Source organism: Cololabis saira, chromosome 9, assembly GCF_033807715.1.
Source record: "Cololabis saira isolate AMF1-May2022 chromosome 9, fColSai1.1, whole genome shotgun sequence".
NCBI lineage: Eukaryota > Metazoa > Chordata > Actinopteri > Beloniformes > Belonidae > Cololabis > Cololabis saira.
The window spans coordinates 6,149,368-6,170,997 of NC_084595.1; the positions used below are offsets into that span (position 1 = coordinate 6,149,368).

Consider the following 21,630-nt stretch of genomic DNA (forward strand, 5'->3'; position numbering starts at 1 on the left):
GACACTAAATGGGTCGCTAATAGTGAGGACTTGAGAAAAAAAGAGTGGAAAAATGAGTGGAGAAGTGACGTGAAGGAGAGCGATAAAGGAAAACAGGGAAAGGGGTGAGAAGGTGCAGCCGGGGAGCAGTCGGAGCTTTAAGCTCCAGAGTGTGTGAGTGATTTACACTTGCAGGTTGTGACTTTCTTTGTGATATCTTCACTGCTGTGGAAAAATAAGACACACACACACACACACACCCACACACAGAGGTGGGTAGTAACGAGTTACATTTACTCTGTTACATTTACTTGAGTACGTTTTGGAAAATGTTGTACTTTTAGGAGTAGTTTTGAATCAAGATACTTTTTACTTTTACTTAGTAGTAGATTTGTGAAGAAGAAACTGTTCCTCTTAGGCCACGTTTACACATAGCCGGGTATTTACAAAAACGGATATTTTCCCCTCTACGTTTTCAAAAATATCCTCGTTTACACGAACCTGCATGAAAACGCTGTTAACGTTAGGGGTGGGCAAAAATATTGATATGGCAATATATCGCGATACTTTTCCAGCCGATTCAATATCGATATTAAAAATTTGAATATCAATTTTTTTTTTTTTTTATCCCCGATTTTTTTTCCCATTATATCACCCAGTGCTCCTACCTAAGTGTCAGTCCTGGGCATTGCCACTCTCTACCAACCCTGGGAGGGCCCTGCACTGAGCTCCGGTTTTATTTCACGTTTTATTTCATTTTATAATTTATTTTTTATATAACACAATTGCCTGTCCTTAAAAAATGAAAAATAATGGACAGAGGTTTATTTATTTATGGATTTATATCTATACTGACTGATCACTGTGCCTGTCCTTGGTTTTAGTACCCATCTTTCTTGTGTTTATTATCATTTGCCACATAATTAAAGCAACCTCATACTAAATTTAATGTTAATTTCATATGATGTAAATAATATTAAAAACATATACAAATAAGTTGTAACTTTAGCTTCTATAGTTATAATAAAACATATATACAACTTGGATTTTAAGATGTGTAATGCATTTTAAAATTTTTCGGTGAACTATGTAGAATATAATAATCGGGATATCGCATAATCGGGATATCGCAATGTGTATCGTATCGTGGCTCAAGTATCGTGATGCGTATCGTATCGTGAGGTCCTTCCCAATACCCACCCCTAGTTAACGTCATGCCAGCCAATCAGAATCCTGGAAAAAACATCAACAAATGACACGTGTAACTTCCAGTTAAGGCTGATTTATGGTTCCGCGTTACACCAACGCAGAGCCTACGGGCGTAGGGTACGCGGCGACACGCACCGTACGGCGCGCATCGTAGCGTAGGCTCTGCGTCGATTTAACGCGGGACCATAATTCAGGCTTTACTTCCAAGACGGAACAAGAGTCTTTCGTTTGGAGTGACAGAGAAGTGGAGTTACTTTTAAGTGTGACTTTAGAATATAAAACAGGTAAAATACAAGAAAGTATTGACGGTGGCCAAACTAATTGTAAACACAGGTCGCACACATGACGCTGGTGACGTTTCTGTTGCATAATGTGACGTTCTGAAGCTTAAATCTCCGTTTTTCTCTGTTTAGACGCAAACGTGAAAACTGAGTTTTTGAAAATCTCCACTTTGGCCAGAGTTTTCAGAAATTATCGTTTTTGGTGACTTTGAGCTCCGTTTTCGTGTAAACGAACGGCCAAAACGCATGAAAACACCACCGTTTTTGCTACGTGTAAACGGGGCCTTACTCCGCTACATTAGGCTACGTTGAGCTGTTACTTTTCTTTTATCCCTTTTATCCGCGTACGCGTCAATCTCATGACATCACTGAGTGATTCTTTGGGAAAAATGTTTGTTTTTGCATGTTTTGTCACATTTACACAGACTCAAACACACACAGAGTTTCTATGAGTTCATGTTTGTTCTAGTTCTGCTGGTTAAAAAAGAAAAGTACAAAGGCTGGAAACTTTGTGCTACTTGTGCTTAATTTATTTTTTTATTCTGTTATTTTATTTATTTTATTATGTATTAAAGTACTTGAATTTACTTTAAGCTTATTTTAATTTAAGCTATTTTTTTTATTTTAATTAATTTTATTATTTTATTGATTTAATTTGCCTGAAGATGATTATATTGTACTTTTGTCTGTTTGAATGGAAACGGTTTGAAATGGAACAGTTACTCAGTACTTGAGTAGTTTTTTCACCAAGTACTAAAAGAAAGTACTACTTTCACTTTTACTCAAGTAATTATTTGGATGACTACTTTTTACTTGTACTTGAGTCATATTATTCTGAAGTAACAGTACTTTTACTTGAGTACAATGTTTGGCTCCTCTACCACTTCTGCACACACACCTTGATGATAACCGCCCGTCGTGTGTTCTCACAGAGCCGGACTTCGTGGGGTCGGCCCTGGTGAGGGAGAGCAGCGGCAGCAAAGACGGCGACGACGACAAGATCTACTTCTTTTTCAGCGAGCGAGCGTTGGAGCTGGACTGTGACACGGAACTGACGGTGGCCAGAGTGGCCCGAGTCTGCAAGGTGAGGCAACCAGAACACGCTCTGATCTCAGTTCAGATCACATTAAAGCTGCAAGCAGCGATGAACGGGCCCTCCAGCCTGGTGCACGTTCAGGCTGCAGTGGAAGCTTGTAAGACTTGATGTAGATTCTTCAGGCCTGGACATTTAGAGGATGACACCACCCACGACTCTCTATATCAAACCATTCAAAAGTAATGGCAGAAAGTAGGAACTATCAAATATGGACCAACCAGATGAAGGGGGCGCGCTTTTTGGCGTCTAGCGTCGCCACGGTGACGCTTTTGACTGAGAAAATTAATGCGCATCGTCGCAGGATGGAGACGCACATTTTGATGTATAACACACCTGGGTGCACGTTACGGTTCGGGCCGAATTAACTGCCGAAGAAATGGCATAAATTTCGCCAAAATTATAAGATTAATTCAAAATGGCCGACTTCCTGTTGGGTTTCGGCCATGGCGCCAAGAGACTTTTCTTTAAGTTGTGACATGATACAGGTATGTAGCGATTGTCGTGCATGTACGTCAAACCGTATTGTGGGGCTTGAGGCACAAAGTTTTCTAGAGGGCGCTGTTGAGCCATTAGGCCACGCCCATTAATGCAAACCATTAAATATACATTTTTGTGCAAAATTTGGTGACTTTTGGGGCACGTTTAGGGGGCAAAAATACCGAAGAGTATTAGGGCCAGGCAAGAGAAAAAAAGTGTGGAAGATTTTTTTTTTAATTTTTTTTATAAAAAGTCGAAATGTCGAGATTGTTGAAATACAATTTTGAGAAAAAAGTAAAATTTTTGTGAATAAAGTCGAAATTTCCCCTTTTTTCTCAACATTTCAACTTTTTTTTCGACATTTTGACTTTTTTCTCGAAATTATACTTCAACAATATTCACAAAATTTTGACTTTTTTCTAAACATTTCAACTTTTTTCTCAACATTTCAACTTTTTTCTCGAAGTGCATAATGAAAAAAAAATCTTCCTCCTCTAAAATATTATTTTTATTTTTCTCCTGCCTGGCCCTAATACTTCCGTACAAAAAATCCCGTACAAAAAGGCCCTCCTTTCGTCGGAAAAAGCAAGAACATTTCCTACGGATACATTAGGGCCTTGGCACTGTCAGTGCTTGGGCCCTAATTTCCAGCCTCCCGGCGGAGACGCTGCAGCTGAATCCTGGGGGAAAAAAGCTCTAAATCAAATGGTTATCACGGGACGGGTTGGACTGTAAAATCACGGTTTGGCACACGCTCAGGGAATCAGCTGTTTTCTGCTCCGGTTGAGCCTGAGAACTCAACGTGAGACTGTTCTTACCAACGGAAAACTGAATATACGGAGTAAATACAACATCTACGCTCTGATGAATCACTCTGGGAACCTGATCGGTCTTACAACGGAAAGTTAACAGGGTGATGCTTTATTTTCAAGAAAGAAATCAATGAGCAAAACAAAGAGCACAAAGCTCTTTACTCTTCTCATAACTCACAATTCTCAAAAGAGCAGCACTGCTCTGAGTCATTTATTGATATTAATATTGTTATTTTTAGCTATTAACGATCCTACAGTCTGGCTTTTCCTCTCCACACGGCTGTTTACGTCATTGTTAGGACGTCTGTGTGTGTGTTTGTGTGTGTTTGTTCCAGTAATGGTCACACGATATAGCCGTGACACATCAGGCTGCAGCTACGTCAATGTTTTTGCTGATCCGCGTTCGACTGCAGCGGTTGCATTTACAAACTCAGACGGGGAAGGCAGTGGATCGGCTTTTTTCCATCTACGAGAGGAGAAAAAAAAAAACATTTTTACAGATTACCGATGTCTCGCAAACTTCTGTCCAGAGATGCAAAAAGAGGAGCGTGTATTTTTTTTTATTTTTTTATTCACACTCACACATGTGAATTGGTCTCCTGGAGAAGCTACAAAAGCTTATGGAGCCAATGAACATAAATACAGTAGACAGGAATACATACATACACTTGCACTTAATACACACATAACACAACAAAACAACATGCACATTATACTAGACCAGGGGTCGGCAACCCGCGGCTCTAGAGCCGCATGCGGCTCTTTAGCGCCGCCCTAGTGGCTCCTGGAGCTTTTTCAAAAATGTTTGACCTTTTTTCCTTTTTTTCTTCTTTTTTTCCTTTTTTCTCTCTTTTTCTCTTTTCTTTCCTTTTTTTCTCTTTTTTTGTTCTTTTTTCTTTTTTCTTTATTTTCTTCTTTTTTTCTTTTGTTTTCCTCGAAATTTTGACTTTTTTCTCAACATTTTGACTTCTTTCTCGAGATTGTACTTCAACATTAATCTCGACATTTCGACTTTTTTCTCGACATTTTGACTTTTTTCTCGACATTTCGACTTTTTTCTTGAAGTGCATAATGAAAAAAAATCTTCCTGTCGTAACTAATATAGAAACATACAGCATGTATTGTCTTCATTCTAAGGCTTATACAAGACTTTTCATTTTTTGCGGCTCCAGACATATTTGTTTTTTGTGTTTTTGGTCCAATATGGCTCTAAAACATTTTGGGTTGCCGACCCCTGTACTAGACTATACTTACATACAACATATCACATTACAAACACTTAACATGAAACATTTTGTGATCCCGGAGTGTACGTTTATATATATGAGCTTAACAATTGATTCTTTAACTGCCGTTTAAATATGGAGATGGACTGTGACTTTTACGGCTGATCATTCAACTCGTTCCAAATCTGTTTCCCCGACACACAACACTCAAACTTGTTCCCACAAGTTTACGTTTTTTCCCTATAATAAGGTGTTTATGTCTAGTTTTGTGGGTGTGCTGGGGACCAACGGAGATTGGGATGAGTTGAGTTAGTCTGGGATTCAAACCTGAGACCACCTGATATTTTGTACATGCATTATGGAAGTAGTTATATTCTTTGAGGCGAAGAACACCATAGTGGGCAAACGGGTGTCGAGTAGGTGAATTAAATTCAGTCCAAGAGATGGCACGGATAATTTTTTTGTCTGTAAAACGTCTAATTTTTTTAGATGACTGGGGTAAGTATTACACCAAATAATATTACAGTAATTTAAATGTGGTTCAAACTAGGAATGGGTGATATTTTACCGTTCACGATTTACCGTCAAAAAAATCCCCCACGGTAAGAATTTGTCATCTCGCGGTAAAAACGATAAATTCCCGTTCATGTTTTTGTGTAACAAACATGGCGGAAGGCGGATCTGAGAGGGAGGAGCTCGTTGTTAAACGAGGCTCCAGCTCCGTTATCTGGAACTGGTTTGGATTTAAAAAGAGAGACGAGGAGCAAACATCATCTATTATGTGCAGAGTCTGCAAAAACAGAAGGAAATGGTTGTTACATTTTGATATGAACGTTTGAGTATTAGGAAAAACAATTGCAAAAGTATCTAATTTGTGCCATGTTCCAACCACAGGTTAATTTACAAATTTTATTTATATTAGAAGAGATCATCACTGATTGGATTTTATTTTCAGTGAACTTTATTTTATTTATCAAGTTGTATTTTTTTGTACTGTGATTTTATAAGTTAAGAAAACGTGTTTTGGGGGCTCCAAAGACTGAATGTGGTCATAGATTTATAGTTAAAAAGGTGGAGTTGATTGTTATTTTTTTATCGTCATTTTAATCGTTATGGGGATAAATGCCAGAAATTATCGTGATACATTTTTTAGTCCATATCGCCCATCCCTAGTTCAAACAAGCTTTTATAAAGAGTGAGAAGGGCAGAGCGTGGAAGCAGATGTCTCAGTTTGAAAACAGACCGACATATTTAGATAGTTTTTCCACAAGGTTGATCTATATGACATTTAAAATTTAGACAGTCATCAATGAGGACCCCAAGGAACTTTGTAGAGTTTACTCTCTTTATTTCTTCATCATTTATTACGATCTGAAAGGCCAGATTTTCCATATTTATTCGTTTTTTATTGAAACAAACTAGTATATAATTTGTTTTCTTAATATTAAGAGAGAGTTTATTTACTTTAAACCAAATGTCCACTTTAGAGAGCTCATTATTAAGGAGATCTTGAAGTTCATGGATGTTATTATGTGATATAAAAAGATTTGTATCATCAGCAAAAATGATTTTTTGGAAGACCTTTGAGCAGTTGACCAGATCATTTGTATAAATAATAAAGAGTAAGGGCCCTAAAATAGAACCCTGAGGAACCCCATATTTACATCTCATTCTTACAATGGTAGGAGGTTAGGTAGGAGCACTGGGTGATATAATAATCATTTCGACTTTTTTCTCGACATTTTGACTTTTTTCTCGAAATTGCACTTCAACATTAATCTCGACTCTTGCACTTTTTTGTCAACATTTCAACCTTTTTTTCGACATTTCAACTTTTTTCTCAACCTTTCAACTTTTTTCTTAACATTTCGACTTTATTCACGAAATTTCGACTTTTTTCTCAACATTTCGACTTTTTTCTTAACATTTTGACTTTTTCTCAACATTTCGACTTTATTCACGAAATTTCGACTTTTTTCTCAACATTTCGACTTTTTTCTTAACATTTTGACTTTTTCTCAACATTTCGACTTTATTCACGAAATTTTGACTTTTTTCTCAACATTTCGACCTTTTTCTCAAAATTCTACTTAAACATTAATCTCAACTTTTTGACTTTTTTCTTGACATTTCGACTTTTTTCTCAACATTTCGACTTTTTTCTCGAAGTTCTAAAATAGAACCCTGAGGAACCCCATATTTGATGTGTCTATATTGAGATTTGTTGTCATGGATGTGAACATATTGTTGTCTCTGTGAAAGGTAACTAGTAAACCATTTAAGAGCTGTGCCTCTGATCCCATAGTGGGTCAATTTGTTTAGCAGTATGTTATGATCAATGGTATCAAAGGCAGTGTAAAGGAGATTAACTATCTCGAGGAGCAAAAACAGCAGAAATTCAAGCGGCTGCCAGTTCACTTACATTGTCTTATGCGGGAGACACTTGGCATAGATGTATCCAGTATTTAATGACTCATTTGTTTAATTAATGGTCTCATGAGAACAACTAAATAGGCGTGATCTATCACAGTTATTATGGTCAGACATCAGAAGGGCTTTTTGTTTCGAGGAGGCTTATTCACGGAGGGTTTTCCGTTTATGATGGTTCTCGTTTGGCGTCACGAGAGCTTAATGTCGTCTTCCACTTCCTCGTGCTGGTGTTTCGTCTCAGTCGAATGTAAAGTGAACAAACCGCCACAGTAGAGAAGTGTATAATTACGTTTGTGAGACAAAGACCATAGTGCTTTATGGGAAATGCCCTTTAATGCGTGAGCTTCTGTGTGAGGATCAGTTAAGCCCTTTGAGCGAAAATTAGAAACAGATGCTCACACATGATGTGTACGACTACAGCAATGAATAATTTAGCACATATTGCGATTGCAGCAGCGGCAGAGCGGTGTTTATGCTCCGCCGCTGTAATTTTTATCATTTGCACTTTTAATTCTTTTTTTTTATCGCTTCTGCAGTCACTGAGAACGATATAAAAGAGAGGAATCTTTGGGATTTGTCTCCTTTGAGCACACAGAGTGATACATTATGGAAGTTCCTATTCATGGATTTATAGTATAATTGGTTAATATGATCTCTATCCTGGATTTCAAATGTAAGTATCTCGGGGTGTAATTGTGCTTGAAGCAGTTTATGTCTTTGCACTGGTTCAATCGGCCAGTGCACATAGAAACAGATTTATTAGTAAATATATACAGCGCTCGCATAAAAATGGAATTATGCACGGACGGGGTGAAGGTGAGGCTAATGGAATGCATCGTGACCGGACACGTGACGGACGTGGCAGAGGATGAGCAGCTCACTGTGAGGGCAGTCTCTGTAGTAGGTAACATTTATAGCAACAAGGGCAAATATCGCCCGTTTAGGGAGTCAATTCATCTGTAGAAGCATTTTGGTAACCATGGTTACCAATGTGATGGGGCAAGGCAAGTTTATTGGTATAGCACAATTCAACACAAGGTAATTCAAAGTGTTTTACATCAACATTAAAAGCGGCAACGGCAAGACACAATTAAACAGTAAATAACAAATAAAATGAAATAAAATGATAAGAAAAGAGGTGAAATAATAAAAAGCACAAGTTGTTAAAAAGTAAGTAAGCAGTTACACATCTTGTTCCTACAATGGCAAGAATTACGTATCTATACGGTCAAAATGCACAAAGATCGGGTCAAATACAGTATTACAAAAGTAATCTGTGCCGATTCGTACGGCGAATTAAACCAATTTGACAATTCTACGTCACAATGCCTGCATTCAGGACTTATCCATCACTAGTGTAACTTTGCGCGGTTTTCAAAAATTATAAGTATTTAATTTAAGAGTACGCTTCAGTTTTCTCAAAATTTCAACTTTTTTCTCAAAATTTCAACTTTTTTCTCAACATTTCGACTTTATTCACGAAATTTTGACTTCTTTCTCAACATTTCGACTTTTTTCTCAACATTTTGACTTTTTTCTTAACATTTCGACTTTATTCCCGAAATTTTGACTTTTTTCTCAACATTTCATCTTTTTTCTCAAAATTCTACTTCAACATTAATCTCAACTTTTCGACTTTTTTCTTGACATTTCGACTTTATTCACGAAATTTTGACTTTTTTCTCAACATTTCGACTTTTTTCTCAACATTTCGACTTTTTTCTTAACATTTCGACTTTATTCCCGAAATTTTGACTTTTTTCTCAACATTTCGACTTTTTTCTCAACATTTCGACTTTATTCACGAAATTTTGACTTTTTTCTCAACATTTCGACTTTTTTTACGACATTTCAACTTTTTTCTCAACATTTCGACTTTTTTCTCAACATTTCGACTTTTTTCTCAACATTTCGACTTTTTTCTCCAAATTTTACTTCAACATTAATCTCAACTTTTCGACTTTTTTCTTGACATTTCGACTTTTTTCTCAACATTTCGACTTTTTTCTCGAAGTGCATAATCAAAATAAAATCTCCCTCCTCTAAATTATTATTTTTATTTTTCTCCTGCCTGGCCCTGATACTCTTCCATATTTTGGAGAATGGTGATGCAATATATGTCTCAGATTATTTCCACCCCACTTCCCCTCAACCCCTAAATTGTGTGTTTTAAGTGCTTACCCGGACAAGTCATGGAAATGTGTTAGTTAAAATGTGTATGAAACCTGGAATAAGTTCCTACTGCTATTTCAAACCAAGACTAAATTTGACTTCTGTGAATAAGTTCCTTGTTGGTCCAACGACTCCCCCTGAAGTTCTGGGTGTGCTTGTTCTCAGGGCGACCTGGGCGGCACCAGGACCTTGCAGAAGAAGTGGACCACGTTCCAGAAGGCGCGTCTGGAGTGCTCCGTCCCGGAGCGCCACGTCTCCTTCAACAACCTGCGGGCCGTCTACACGCTGCCGGGGCTGGACTGGCGAGGAACAACCTTCTACGGCATCTTCCACGCCCAGTGGTGAGTTAGAGCAGCGGTTCCCAACCCGGGGTCCGGGCCCCCCTGGGGGGGCGCCAGAGATCTCTGGGGGGGGCGCGAAACTTTGTCTGCTTTGAGGATATGCAGTTGTAAAAATTATATTTACACATGTTAAATAAATAAAAATCATAATAACACAACTAATGGAATACAGTAATCCAAGTCTGTATAAACCCACTTAGAAATATATTTTGGTCATTTTAAAATACTAAGATATTTATCAGGATAAAAAACTTAAAAACGTATTATATAATTATTCAACATTTAGTCATACTACTACTCCGACAGGTTGTTAAAGGAAAAATGTTACAAATGTTACAAATGCTCTCATATTGAGAGACATTTTTCAGAAATATTTTTGTCCTTGCAATTATTTTTTGTGCGGATTTTAAACATTGGTGACACAAAATTAAGTGAAAAAAAAAAAAGTCATATGTATAAAAGATAAGATAATCTTTTATTACTCCCTCAATGGGGAAACTCACATGTTAGCAGCAGTACACTTAACACACACATGCAGGGAAGGGGGTAAAAAAGTAAAAAGTAAAAAATATATATATAATTACAGGACAGTATAAACATTGCGATGGAAATAAAAGTAGTGCGAAAGAAAAAAAAGCAGGTAGAATGTGTGTGAGGTAGACAGACAGATATTGTATACCGGGTAAACCAAAAAGAAATGTATAAAAAAAACATAATTAATGTTCATTTTTTTTCAATTAAAGGTTTGTAACGAATCACTTTACTCTTTTGGGGGGGTGGGGGCTCGCTGGTCTCAGACACAAGTAGGGGGGGCTGCAAGGAAAAAAGGTTGGGAACCACTGAGTGAGAGGATTCTCACGTGACGCTGCTCTCCGCGTCGGCGCAAGCTAATTCCTGCGTCTGCTGACTCGTGTTAAAGTCGCCGCTCGGCCGGTCACTTTGGAACTTAAGGCTCCAGCGATTCTGCTGCGTGATCGTTCATCACTGCGTGATTGGGACTTTAATTCAATATTGATATAAATGTGAGCCATTTAGAGCGGCTACAACTCCAGCCTTCTTGAATGTGCTTTATGGCTTTTATTGGAGACTGAATGTCACATAGATCTAATGTACGGAGAAGTGATAGTAAATATGACACTGTAAACACAATCCTCAGCAACCAATCAAACACTGGGAGAAAACCCCGCCGTCTTAGTGTTTCCTTCAGGTAAAAATACGCCATGTCCCTTTTAATTTCTGCCATAAAGTACATTGTGTCTATTAAATCTAAGTCCATTGTGTTGGTTTATGAATTTTCTTTCAGTTTTTAGTGTGTAACGATGGGAAAGATTGCCGTAACTGTAATGTTTGAAGGAGTCACTCATCACCAGAGTAGTTTGAGAGGGCACAAGGTCTTTTCTTTGGGAGGAAAGTTAGCGATGTTCTCTGTCTCCAGGCTCTGCTCTTTGATGTGAGTCTTTTGTGTTCTTCAGTAAGATATCATATCACAAACGGAGGCGGCTTTGAACCTAAAGCTTTGTGTTTTTTATCATTCCTAGCTCTCCCATCTGCTGGAAAGCCTGATCCCTTCCCCCTTTGTGACTCACTGGGGTTTCCTCCCGCCCCGGGCTCTGATGGAGATAACATTAAGATCATTTGACTTATGGAAATGATCTCCAAATTTAAGCCATATCATGATTCAATACACTTTTCTTGAATTTTGTCAGCTTGTTAAGACATCAGTGCCGTCTTTTGACACTCACTACACAAAAATCCCTGATTGTGCTTCAGACTTTTAAGAAGAAATGCTTCCTTCCCGCCTAAATAAATCACATGACGCCAGTTTTTTATTCCCGTTTACAGGGTTTCCTTTTTCACAGCAGTGTCATGCATTTAATGGTAAATGAGGAACCGTTTACATCAATAAGGGCTCCACCAAATAACAGCTGCGACTTAAAATTGCAACTTTAGCCGCGTGCCGGTATGTTAAGGCCCTGACACACCAACCCGACGTCCCCCGCTCTCTGCCGACTGCTGTGTCGGCTCGCGCCGCCCGTGTCGGGCTGTGTCGGGCTCACTAGACACACCGCAAATACGACACCCGGCGGCGTACTAGCACGTACGTTCTGCGCATGCGTGAGAGGTAATTCCCCTCCATACCAGCAGGCAGCGCTAGTCTGTATTCAGGGGCTCAAGAAAGGAGGACAGCGCTTTTTTTTCAAAGCTTTATTGAGAAAACACAAGTGCAGACAAACAAAACTCTGTGGAGAATTACCGCTGGCTGAAATAAATCATTTAGGAAAATAAATGTTGGTTTAATAGATGAAATCTAACAGTTGTAGCTACGCCTGTTAAGAAATTTGCTCCGAAAATTTCGGGATTTTCTGCCTGCCGGCTCGGGAGCTGATTTATGGTTCAGCGTTAAATCGACGCAGAGTCTACGGCGTAGGGTACGACGTAGGGTACGGCGTAGGGTACGGCGTACGGCGCGCGTCGCCGCGTAACCTACGCCGTAGGCTCTGCGTTGGTGTAACGCAGAACCATAAATCAGCCTTTATTCTGGCGCGGTTTGAAAAAGACAAGCGAGTGATTATGTACATTCACTGAGTGAATATTATGAACGTAAAATATATATTTCTCACTAGAAATGTAATCAAAACGCATTTTTATGCAGAAACTAACTCAAAATTTTTGATTTTATTCATAAGAAATGTCCGCCATGTTTTTTTTTTATTCAGTCCACAAATGACGACGAAAAGCATTCTGGTAAATTCTGGGAACAGCCAATCACAGAGTGAGCTGTTTGACCGACGGCCGACGCTAGGGCTGTTCGATTAATCGATTTTAAATCGTAATCGCGATTATGTAATTAGAACGATGTTAAAACGTGAAAATCGTAAAATCGATTTTTCACTTTTTTTTTTTTTTTTTTTTTACCTTGTCTGCACACATATTAATGATTGATGGAAATACCTCTCAATACCTGCGACAAGTGCCCCATTGGAGAGGCTCTTTAGTGTAGGAGGGGGCGTTGTAACATGCCACCGGGTAGACCGGCTCGTGTTCCTTGCAAAACACTTGCAAATGTGAACAGCAAATGTAATGACTGACATTACACACCTCTACCTCCTTCATGGGTTGCATTATTATTTAGCATGCAAAGACCCAGTTTAGTTTAATTAGAAAATGTCTTGTTTTATTTAATTGGAAATATAACTTACTGTATGTTTGCAAGTGCTGATTTGCTGATTTTTTTTTTCAGAGATAAAACTTTATATTTTATTATATTTTTTAAAACTTTTTTCAACTTATTTTACAGAGTTTTGCACTTTATTCATTCATTTTTGGTTTAATAAGAGCAAAGTTTGCACTTAAAGCCCAATGGGGCAAATGTTCAATAAAAAAACAGCATATTTGAAATAATTTCTTTGCCTTTTGTCAATTCACAAAATAATCGTAATCGAAAATCGGATTTTGAAAGAAAAAAATCTAGATTTTATTTTTGGCCAAAATCGAACAGCCCTAGCCGACGCCGATTCAACATGTCGAATCGGCTGAAAAGCTCCCGACAGGAGGCCGACCTGTGGCGACGTGCGGGACAAACTGGGGAAACTAGTCCGACAGACGAGCACCGACGCTCATCGACGGCCGATTATCGGCTTGGTGTGTCCGGGCCTTTAGTGACTCAATTTGAGAACTTGAAAACTTAATTTAAAAAGAAAAAAACAAAGATGCGTTTTCTCCAGTGAATGGATGGAAATCAGATGCGACATGCTCAGTCCAAGTATAAATCTAAATTGAGCCCGGGTCATACGTCAATACCCAATTTTGGTCCCACTTGGAGCTTGAAAATGTGATGGTAAACAAAAATTAAGAGCTCACATATTCCCCGACATCAAATGAAATGCACGCTCTTGACAGTTGATTGATTTTGCTGGTTTATAAAGGGGTTATATTACACTTGAACCTCAGTTTTCTTTAACACAGAAAGAGTAGAAATGAGTCAGTAGAAGCGAATCATCGCAGCTCAGTCAGTGGGACAGTTTAGGCTCCAGGATGAATATGTTCCTGCAGCAATGAGATTAAAAGCACATCTGCTCACCTTGATAGTGTTAGTCTGGGCATTCTCAGCTCCCATTACCATGCAGCTGACAAGCTCTATTTTGCTTTATTTTCATACGCTCCATGCGCCTGTTTAGTCTATCTCAGGTACTTGTTAGACAGGTAATTCCTCCCTCATTTATTCCCGCCACACATCACTGACTCCCTGCTCCGCTGCCTCGTTCCAGGGGCGACGTGGACGTGTCCGCCGTGTGCCAGTACCAGATCGGCGATGTGAAGAAGGTGTTTGAAGGGTCCTACAAGGAGTACCGGGAGGCGTCGCAGAGATGGGGGCGCTACACGGGGGCCGTCCCCAGCCCGCGGCCCGGAGCGGTAAGAAAACGGAGAAACCTCTGCAGCCGGCAAGGCAATGATGTTTGATAAATGTGATTTCCAGGGCAATTTCATGAAGCAAGTGAGAAAAGCTTGCATTCTAATGGGGGTGACGTGAGGGCAGAGGTGTGATGGAGCCGTAATGAGGGCGAAAGAGAGAGTAGGAGTGGATGGTGTGGAAGCAGCGTGGTGGAGACGGGAAACATCAGAAGCCGGCGTGACACGAAAGCCGAGGACATAATGATCCAGGACGAAAATGGAGAGAGAAGGAAGGAAAAGGGTGTGATGAAAGAAAGAAGACTTGGGAGGGGGAGAGTATCTCCAACTATCCCCAACTACGTTCACACTGCAGTTCCCAAGTGACCCAAATCCGATGTTTTGCTCCTATGTGACTCAGATCTGATTGGTTTACTCAGTACGTTCACATGCAGCGATTCAACCTGGTTGCAGACATCGTTCCGACTTTTAAACTGCAAGTGAACATCTCAACCAGGTCAAGTCAACCTGGTCAAGCCGGATTCATCAACCAGCTTGGAGCACCTAGATAAGCCAGTCGCAACCAGGTTGTTAACGCCATGTGTACGGGGACATGGATATTGCAGTCTGCGCATGCTCGAGAATTTCCCCCGGGGGAGGGGATTCACCCGGAAGTGAAAGGAGACGACGCATACTCAGTAGTTGAAAAGGAGAGTACCATCTTGTAGAGTACAATCGCAACCCTCATCTGAAGCGGCACCGGTGCCCGAACGGTCACGTCCTCGGGTTTCAGAACGCGTGACATCAATCCACATAACTTGTCGAAGGTCCTGCGGGTCATTCGAAAGTTCTCTTTCCACTCCTCGTCGCTAAATTCCTTTAGCACCACTCGCTCCCACCAATCTTTGCTCCTGACCCGCATCCAGCATGAACGTTGAGACCTCCTTAGAAGCGGGGACGCTCCAGCGTTCATCAACAGGTTTGCGCTCTCTATGGCCCCTTGACGTATTACTCGCCGCCAGCGTCGTTCTTCTATCATCACTGCAGTCACTGCAGTCAAAAGATTCGTTGTTCTTTTCATCATCAACACTAAAAGGTACATAATGCAGGAAATGTAGGCTGCTGTAGCCTCGTCGAGGTGCTCGGACGCCATCTTTCTTTCTTGTTGTTGTTAAGCGGAGGTCAACCGGAAGTGGCTCTTTGTTGAAATGGTTACCATGGTTACCTCGGGTACAGCGCCACCTAGCGTCACGGAGTCAGCCATGCTCTGGTTACAGTGGCTTATTCAATCTGATTCAGTCTGATCTCAGAACAGCATGTATAATCAGACAAGTGATCCAATCTTCTGCATGTCATTATCTGATCAGATCTGCAACCAGGTTGAATCGCTGCATGTGCACGTACTGAGGTCGCATTGCAAAACATCAGACCTGTATCCGATTTAGAACCACATGTGAAAGCGACCTGAATCTGATTTGAAAAGATCAGATTCCATGTGACTTGTGCTGTTCACACTGTCATAAACAAATCAGATCTGAGTCACGTATGAGCAAAAAATCGGATCTGGGTCACTTGGGAACTGCAGTGTTAGTCTAGGCAGAATTTCTGAAAATGTGCTTATTTAAAGTGCTGAAGGCATTTTGTGAATATTTATAACTGATAACATTTCTAGGGGTATTAAGGGGTGCTGAATCCAAATCTGCTGTATATGAAGCTCAAAAATGTTCCAAAATGCCTCAAAATTGAGAAATCCAACATGGCCGCCAGGCTGAAATCTATTTTTCAGTATATCTTTTTTACTAAACAAGGTACAAAAATGAATTAATTGTACTTTTGTAAGTTATCCTACATGGGAAATTTGATGCCATATTCAGATTTGAGATGTATCGAGATTGGGGATGGCAAAGGTTCCATTCCAGCACATTTGATACATTTTACCTCAAAACAAAATACAAAGTAAGTAAAAGTAGCCCAATAATAATAATAATAATAACTGAGTAATTATTCATAGTTTCTTCACATTACATCTCAATTCTGAATATGGCATCAAATTTCCCATGTAGTAATACTTACAAAAGTACATTTAATTCATTTTTGTACCTTGTTTAGTAAAAAAGATATACTGAAAAATCAGCCTGGCGTGTTGGATTTCTCAATTTTGAGGCATTTTGGGACATTTTTGAGCTTCATATACAGCAGATTTGGATTCAGCACCCCTTAATACCCCTAGAAATGTTGTCAGTTATAAATATTCGCAAAATGCCTTCAGGGTTCTGATTTTGTGAAAATTGACCCTGCAGTGTGAACGGAGTCTAACTATGTCAAACTATGCCCGCTCCATCTAAGAAGTTCTCTTCCTTCCTTCCTCTCCTCCCTGGCTGTTCTCCTCTCCTCCGTTCCCCCCGTCCTCTCTCTGACTGCAGTGCATCACTAACGCGGACAGGGAGAGCGGCTACAACAGTTCTCTGCAGCTGCCTGATGGCACGCTCAACTTCGCCAAGAAGCACCCGCTGATGGAGGACAAGGCTCTAGGTCGCCCCCTGCTGCTCACCAAGGGCGTGAACTTCACCCGGCTGGCCGTGGACCGGGTCAGCGCGCTGGACCAGCGCATGTACAACATGCTCTTCATCGGCACAGGTACCAGAACTCCTCCTGGTAGAGAACACGCTGCTGTTAATGTAAAATAAACATCAAATCTAGAAGGACAAAGCAAAGAACCTTTGACACACTGCAAAAACTCAAAATCTGACCAGGAATATTTGTCTTATTTCTAGTTAAAATGTCTAATTTTTAGTCAAAAACTCTCATTACACTTAAAACAAGAGTCATTACCAGAAAAATAACTTGTTATTTGACCATTTTCACCTGTTTTAAGTAGATTTTCACTTGAAATAAGTAGAAAAATCTGCCAATGGAACAAGATTTATCTTCTCATTACAAGCAAAAAAATCTTGTCCCACTGGCAGATTTTTTTCTACTTATTTCCAGTGAAAATCTACTTGAAACAGGTGAAATTTTGTCAAATAAACAGTGTAAATGTCACTTAAAAAGCAATATGTCACTGCAAAAACTCACTTAAAATAAGTAGAAAAATTTGCCAATGGAACAAGATTTATCTTCTCATTACAAGCAAAATAATCTTGTTCCATTAACAGTTTTTTTCTACTTATTTTAAGTGAAAATGTACTTGAAACAGGTGAAAATTGTCAAATAAGTTATTTTTCTGGTGTTATTTTTCTTGTGATGACTCTAAATGTTGAAATAGCAGTAAAACCAGGGACTGCAGCTAAAATGTCATTTTTTATCAGACCTTTCCTTAGAAGGATAACACTGGAGCAGAAGTGCTGAAAACAGTGTAAATGTCACTTAAAAAGCAATATTTCACTGCAAAAACTCAAAATCTTAACAAGAATATTTGTCTTATTTCTAGTTAAAATGTCTCATTTTTAGTCAAAAACTCTCATTAGACTTAAAACAAGAGTCATTACCAGAAAAATAACTTGTTATTTGACAATTTTCACGAGTTTCTGACTAAAAAATTAGACATTTTCACCTGTTTCAAGTAGATTTTCACTTAAAATAAGTAGAAAAAATCTGCCAATGGAACAAGATTTTCTTTGCTTGTAATAAGAAGATAAATCTTGTTCCACTGGCAGATTTTTTCTACTTATTTCAAGTGAAAATCACCTTGAAACAGGTGAAAATTGTCAAATAACAAGTTATTTTTCTGGTAATGAGTCTTGTTTTAAGTGTAATGAGAGTTTTTTACTAAAATAGAGACATTTTAACTAGAAATAAGACAAATATTCTTGTTAAGATTTTGAGTTTTTGCAGTGACATTTTGCTTTTAAGTGACATTTACACTGTTTTCATCACTTCTGCTATCCTCACTTCTGCTCCAGTGTTATCCTTCTACGGAAAGGTCTGATAAAAAATGACATTTTAGCTGCAGTCCCTGATGTCGTCCCTTCTACTTCAGTTTATTTAAATATTTTAACTGTTTGAGTTTTTTCACACTTTCTTCAACGTAAATTTCCACATTTCTCCAAGTGTGAGATCAAACAGCTCTAGCTCTAAGCTTTTTCACCTGATCTACCTGATATACTTCCAGCTTAAAATTCAACTCCTATCCATCACTTCACATGCAGCCAACACTTGAAATAGTTCACTGTGCTTGCTCCTGCACACACACTGATAAAAGCTCCCTGTAGTTGCAGTTCAAGTTGCTTCTTCTTGCAGAGCAGAACAGGCCAAGAACATCCTGTTCCTCCGCTGTAAAAAGGCAGTAGTGTTAAATCATCTACTTATCGCCTGTAAATGAATAAGTCAAGCTTTTCAGGCCTGGGCTGGAGCAGATAGTTCTGCACGCTCGTTGTATTGGATTGCATTATAGTGTAAGATATGTTTCCTATTTGCCTCACCTCCTTTTAACACGGTGGGACAGTGAAAGTACATTATGTGTTCAGAGTTTTTAGAAAACATCCCCCTATTTCTGTCGTGTGGGCAGAGGTGGGTAGAGAAGCCAAACATTGTACTCAAGTAAAAGTACAGTTACTTCAGAAGAATATGACTCAAGTAGAAGTAAAAAGTAGTCATCCAAATAATTACTTGAGTAAAAGTAAAAAAGTACTGAGTAACTGAGTAACGTCTGATTTATTTTTTTAACACAACCGTTCAAACAGACAAAAGTACAAAATAATCATCTTCAGGGAAATTAAATCAATAAAATAAATTAAAATTAATAAAAAATAGCTTAAATTAAAATAATCTTAAAGTAAATTAAAGTACTTTAATAAATAATAAAATAAAAAAAATAACAGAATAAAAGAATAAATTAAGCACAAGTAGCACAAAATTTCAAGCCTTTGTACTTTTCTTTTTTAACCAGGCAGAATTAGAACAAACATGAACTCATAGAAACTCTGTGTGTGTTTGAGTCTGTGTAAATGTGACAAAACATGCAAAAACAAACATTTTTCCCAAAGAATCACCCAGTGATGTCATGAGATTGACGCGTACGCGGATAAAAGGGATAAAAGAAAAGTAACAGCTCAACGTAGCCTAATGTAGCGGAGTAAGAGGAACAGTTTCTTCTTCACAAATCTACTCAAGTAAAAGTAAAAAGTATAGTGATTCAAAACTACTCCTAAAAGTACAACATTTCCCTAAACTTACTCAAGTAAATGTAACGGAGTAAATGTAACTCGTTACTACCCACCTCTGTGTGTCAGTGTGCGTTTAGGGGTTTCCATCACAGTGACTACGTTTACATGCAGTCAAAATTCAGGTTATTGCTAATATTCCGGTTACTGAAACATTCAGAATATTCCGTTTACATGGTAATTAATGATCCAGGATATCTGGATCAAACCAGCGACGCACGGAGAACGTCATGACGCAATTACCGTCATTTCCGCTTCTTCTTCCTGTATCCAAATCCAAAACAAATGCTGCTTCGCGCAACTTTTCTCTCACCTTCTTGTAAATCTTCTATCCCGGTACTTTCTACCGTCTACAAATGCAGAAATGTTCATATCCTTCATTACATTTATGAAGTGATTAGTCTCCTCCTGGTCTTGGTTTCTCCGTGTTTATAAGAACTTCCTGGACTCAAAAGACCAGGGCCAGATTCACCAATATGTTCTTAAGAACGATCTTAAGAAATGTCTTAAGATCTAAAATTAAGAAGTTCATAAGAAAGTTCTTAAGTGCAATTCCTCAATATTTTCTTAAGAACCGTCTTAAGAACTGTAATTTCTTACAAATTTCTTATTTTTTCTACTTAAGAACTTCTTAAAATATGTCACTGCATTGCACGCGCCAACAAACAACATTTATAGGTAGTTTGTTCTTGACCGTCAGTCACTCACTAAACATGGAGAAGGAGAAAAAGAGATGCAGGAACTTTTCAAGGTTATGGTGGATGAGATTAATGTGTTGAAAAAAAATACTATTGGGGAAAATTAATAATAATTAACTACCACGCTAACTAACATGCTAACTAACAGTTAACAGGCTCTTTGTGTAATTAATTACAAAGTATATCCTCAAACTATGACCTACTAGTCTAAACTGGTCTAAAATGTGTTGAAAAAGGTGATATTAGAGTCTTATTATTATTATTATTATTATTATTATTATTATTATTATTACCTTTTCACAGAAGAAATTTTAAGACAAGTCAAGGTTGTCTTAAAGTTAAGAAAAAAGTCAAGAACAAATTTTTTTGTTTTTTTATTTCAAGAATACCATTTAGTTTAGTTTTTTCTTAAGAAGAAACTTAAGAAGAAAGTTGAGAAAATACTTAAGAACTTTTTTGGAGAATATGACTTCTTCTCTTTTTTCTTCTTAAGACTGAACTTAAGAAAAAATGACACTTAAGAAGATTTTTTTTCTTAAGAATGTTTTGTGAATCCGGCCCCAGGATTCCTTGTGAACAGAGCATGCGCAGAAAAAAATTAATGTTCCGTTTGATGGGGATATTCCGTTTGGTGTTTACATGACCCAATATTCGGGTTTTAAAAGGAGTAACCCAGGGGTCATATTGGGGTTTTTAAAACCCGAATATGAGCAAATTCGGGTTATTCAAAGGGGTTATTGGTGTTTACATGGCCGTGCAGATTCGGGTTATTGCCAATATTCTGGTTTTAAAAGGGTTATTGATGCATGTAAACACAGTCACTGTTCTCTAAAGAGATAAGAGCTCCCAGACTGTGGCGACATAAAGAAACAAGTGCAGGTATTAGGTGTGGTGACAGAGAAGCAGCGCGCCATCTGGCCAGACTTCAACTGGCTTTCAATTAGGAGCTCTCTTCGCATGCCGAGATCCATCTTCATGCATCAAAGAAAACGTCTTACCCACGTGCAACTTAATTAATGTCTGCCGTCAGTGGCCATGAGGTCCATATGCTGGTCGTGCTGTTCTGGCACGAGTCAGAAGTCGGCTTGTTTTTCCTGGAGACTCCGTCGTGAACGAGGCCTGACGGACGGAGGATTCCAGGGGAGTGGGGGGAATACGAATGCAGGCCGTCTCATCAACGGGGGAGAGACGTGACTGCTTACCATGCAGATCACTGCGGAGGCAGAGACAGGGCCCGACGCTGACAGTGTGACAACGGAAAACACTCCGGGGCTCTCCGCAAGCGAGCAGGGGGACCTGTCCACGCACACACACGAGCGTTGAAGTAAATAACACCAGAAAAATAACTTATTTGACAA

General features: G+C 38.9%; 1 protein-coding gene across 1 annotated transcript in view; it reads left to right on the top strand.

Moving 5' to 3' along the window:
* Positions 1-21,630, top strand: part of sema4c (sema domain, immunoglobulin domain (Ig), transmembrane domain (TM) and short cytoplasmic domain, (semaphorin) 4C) — a 68,828-nt gene that overhangs the window by 24,730 nt on the left and 22,468 nt on the right. The window contains exons 6-9 of the mRNA XM_061730349.1: positions 2,402-2,553; positions 9,848-10,023; positions 14,292-14,436; positions 16,836-17,049. Coding sequence (XP_061586333.1) covers positions 2,402-2,553; positions 9,848-10,023; positions 14,292-14,436; positions 16,836-17,049 — 687 coding nt within the window. The remainder of the gene's footprint in view (positions 1-2,401; positions 2,554-9,847; positions 10,024-14,291; positions 14,437-16,835; positions 17,050-21,630) is intronic.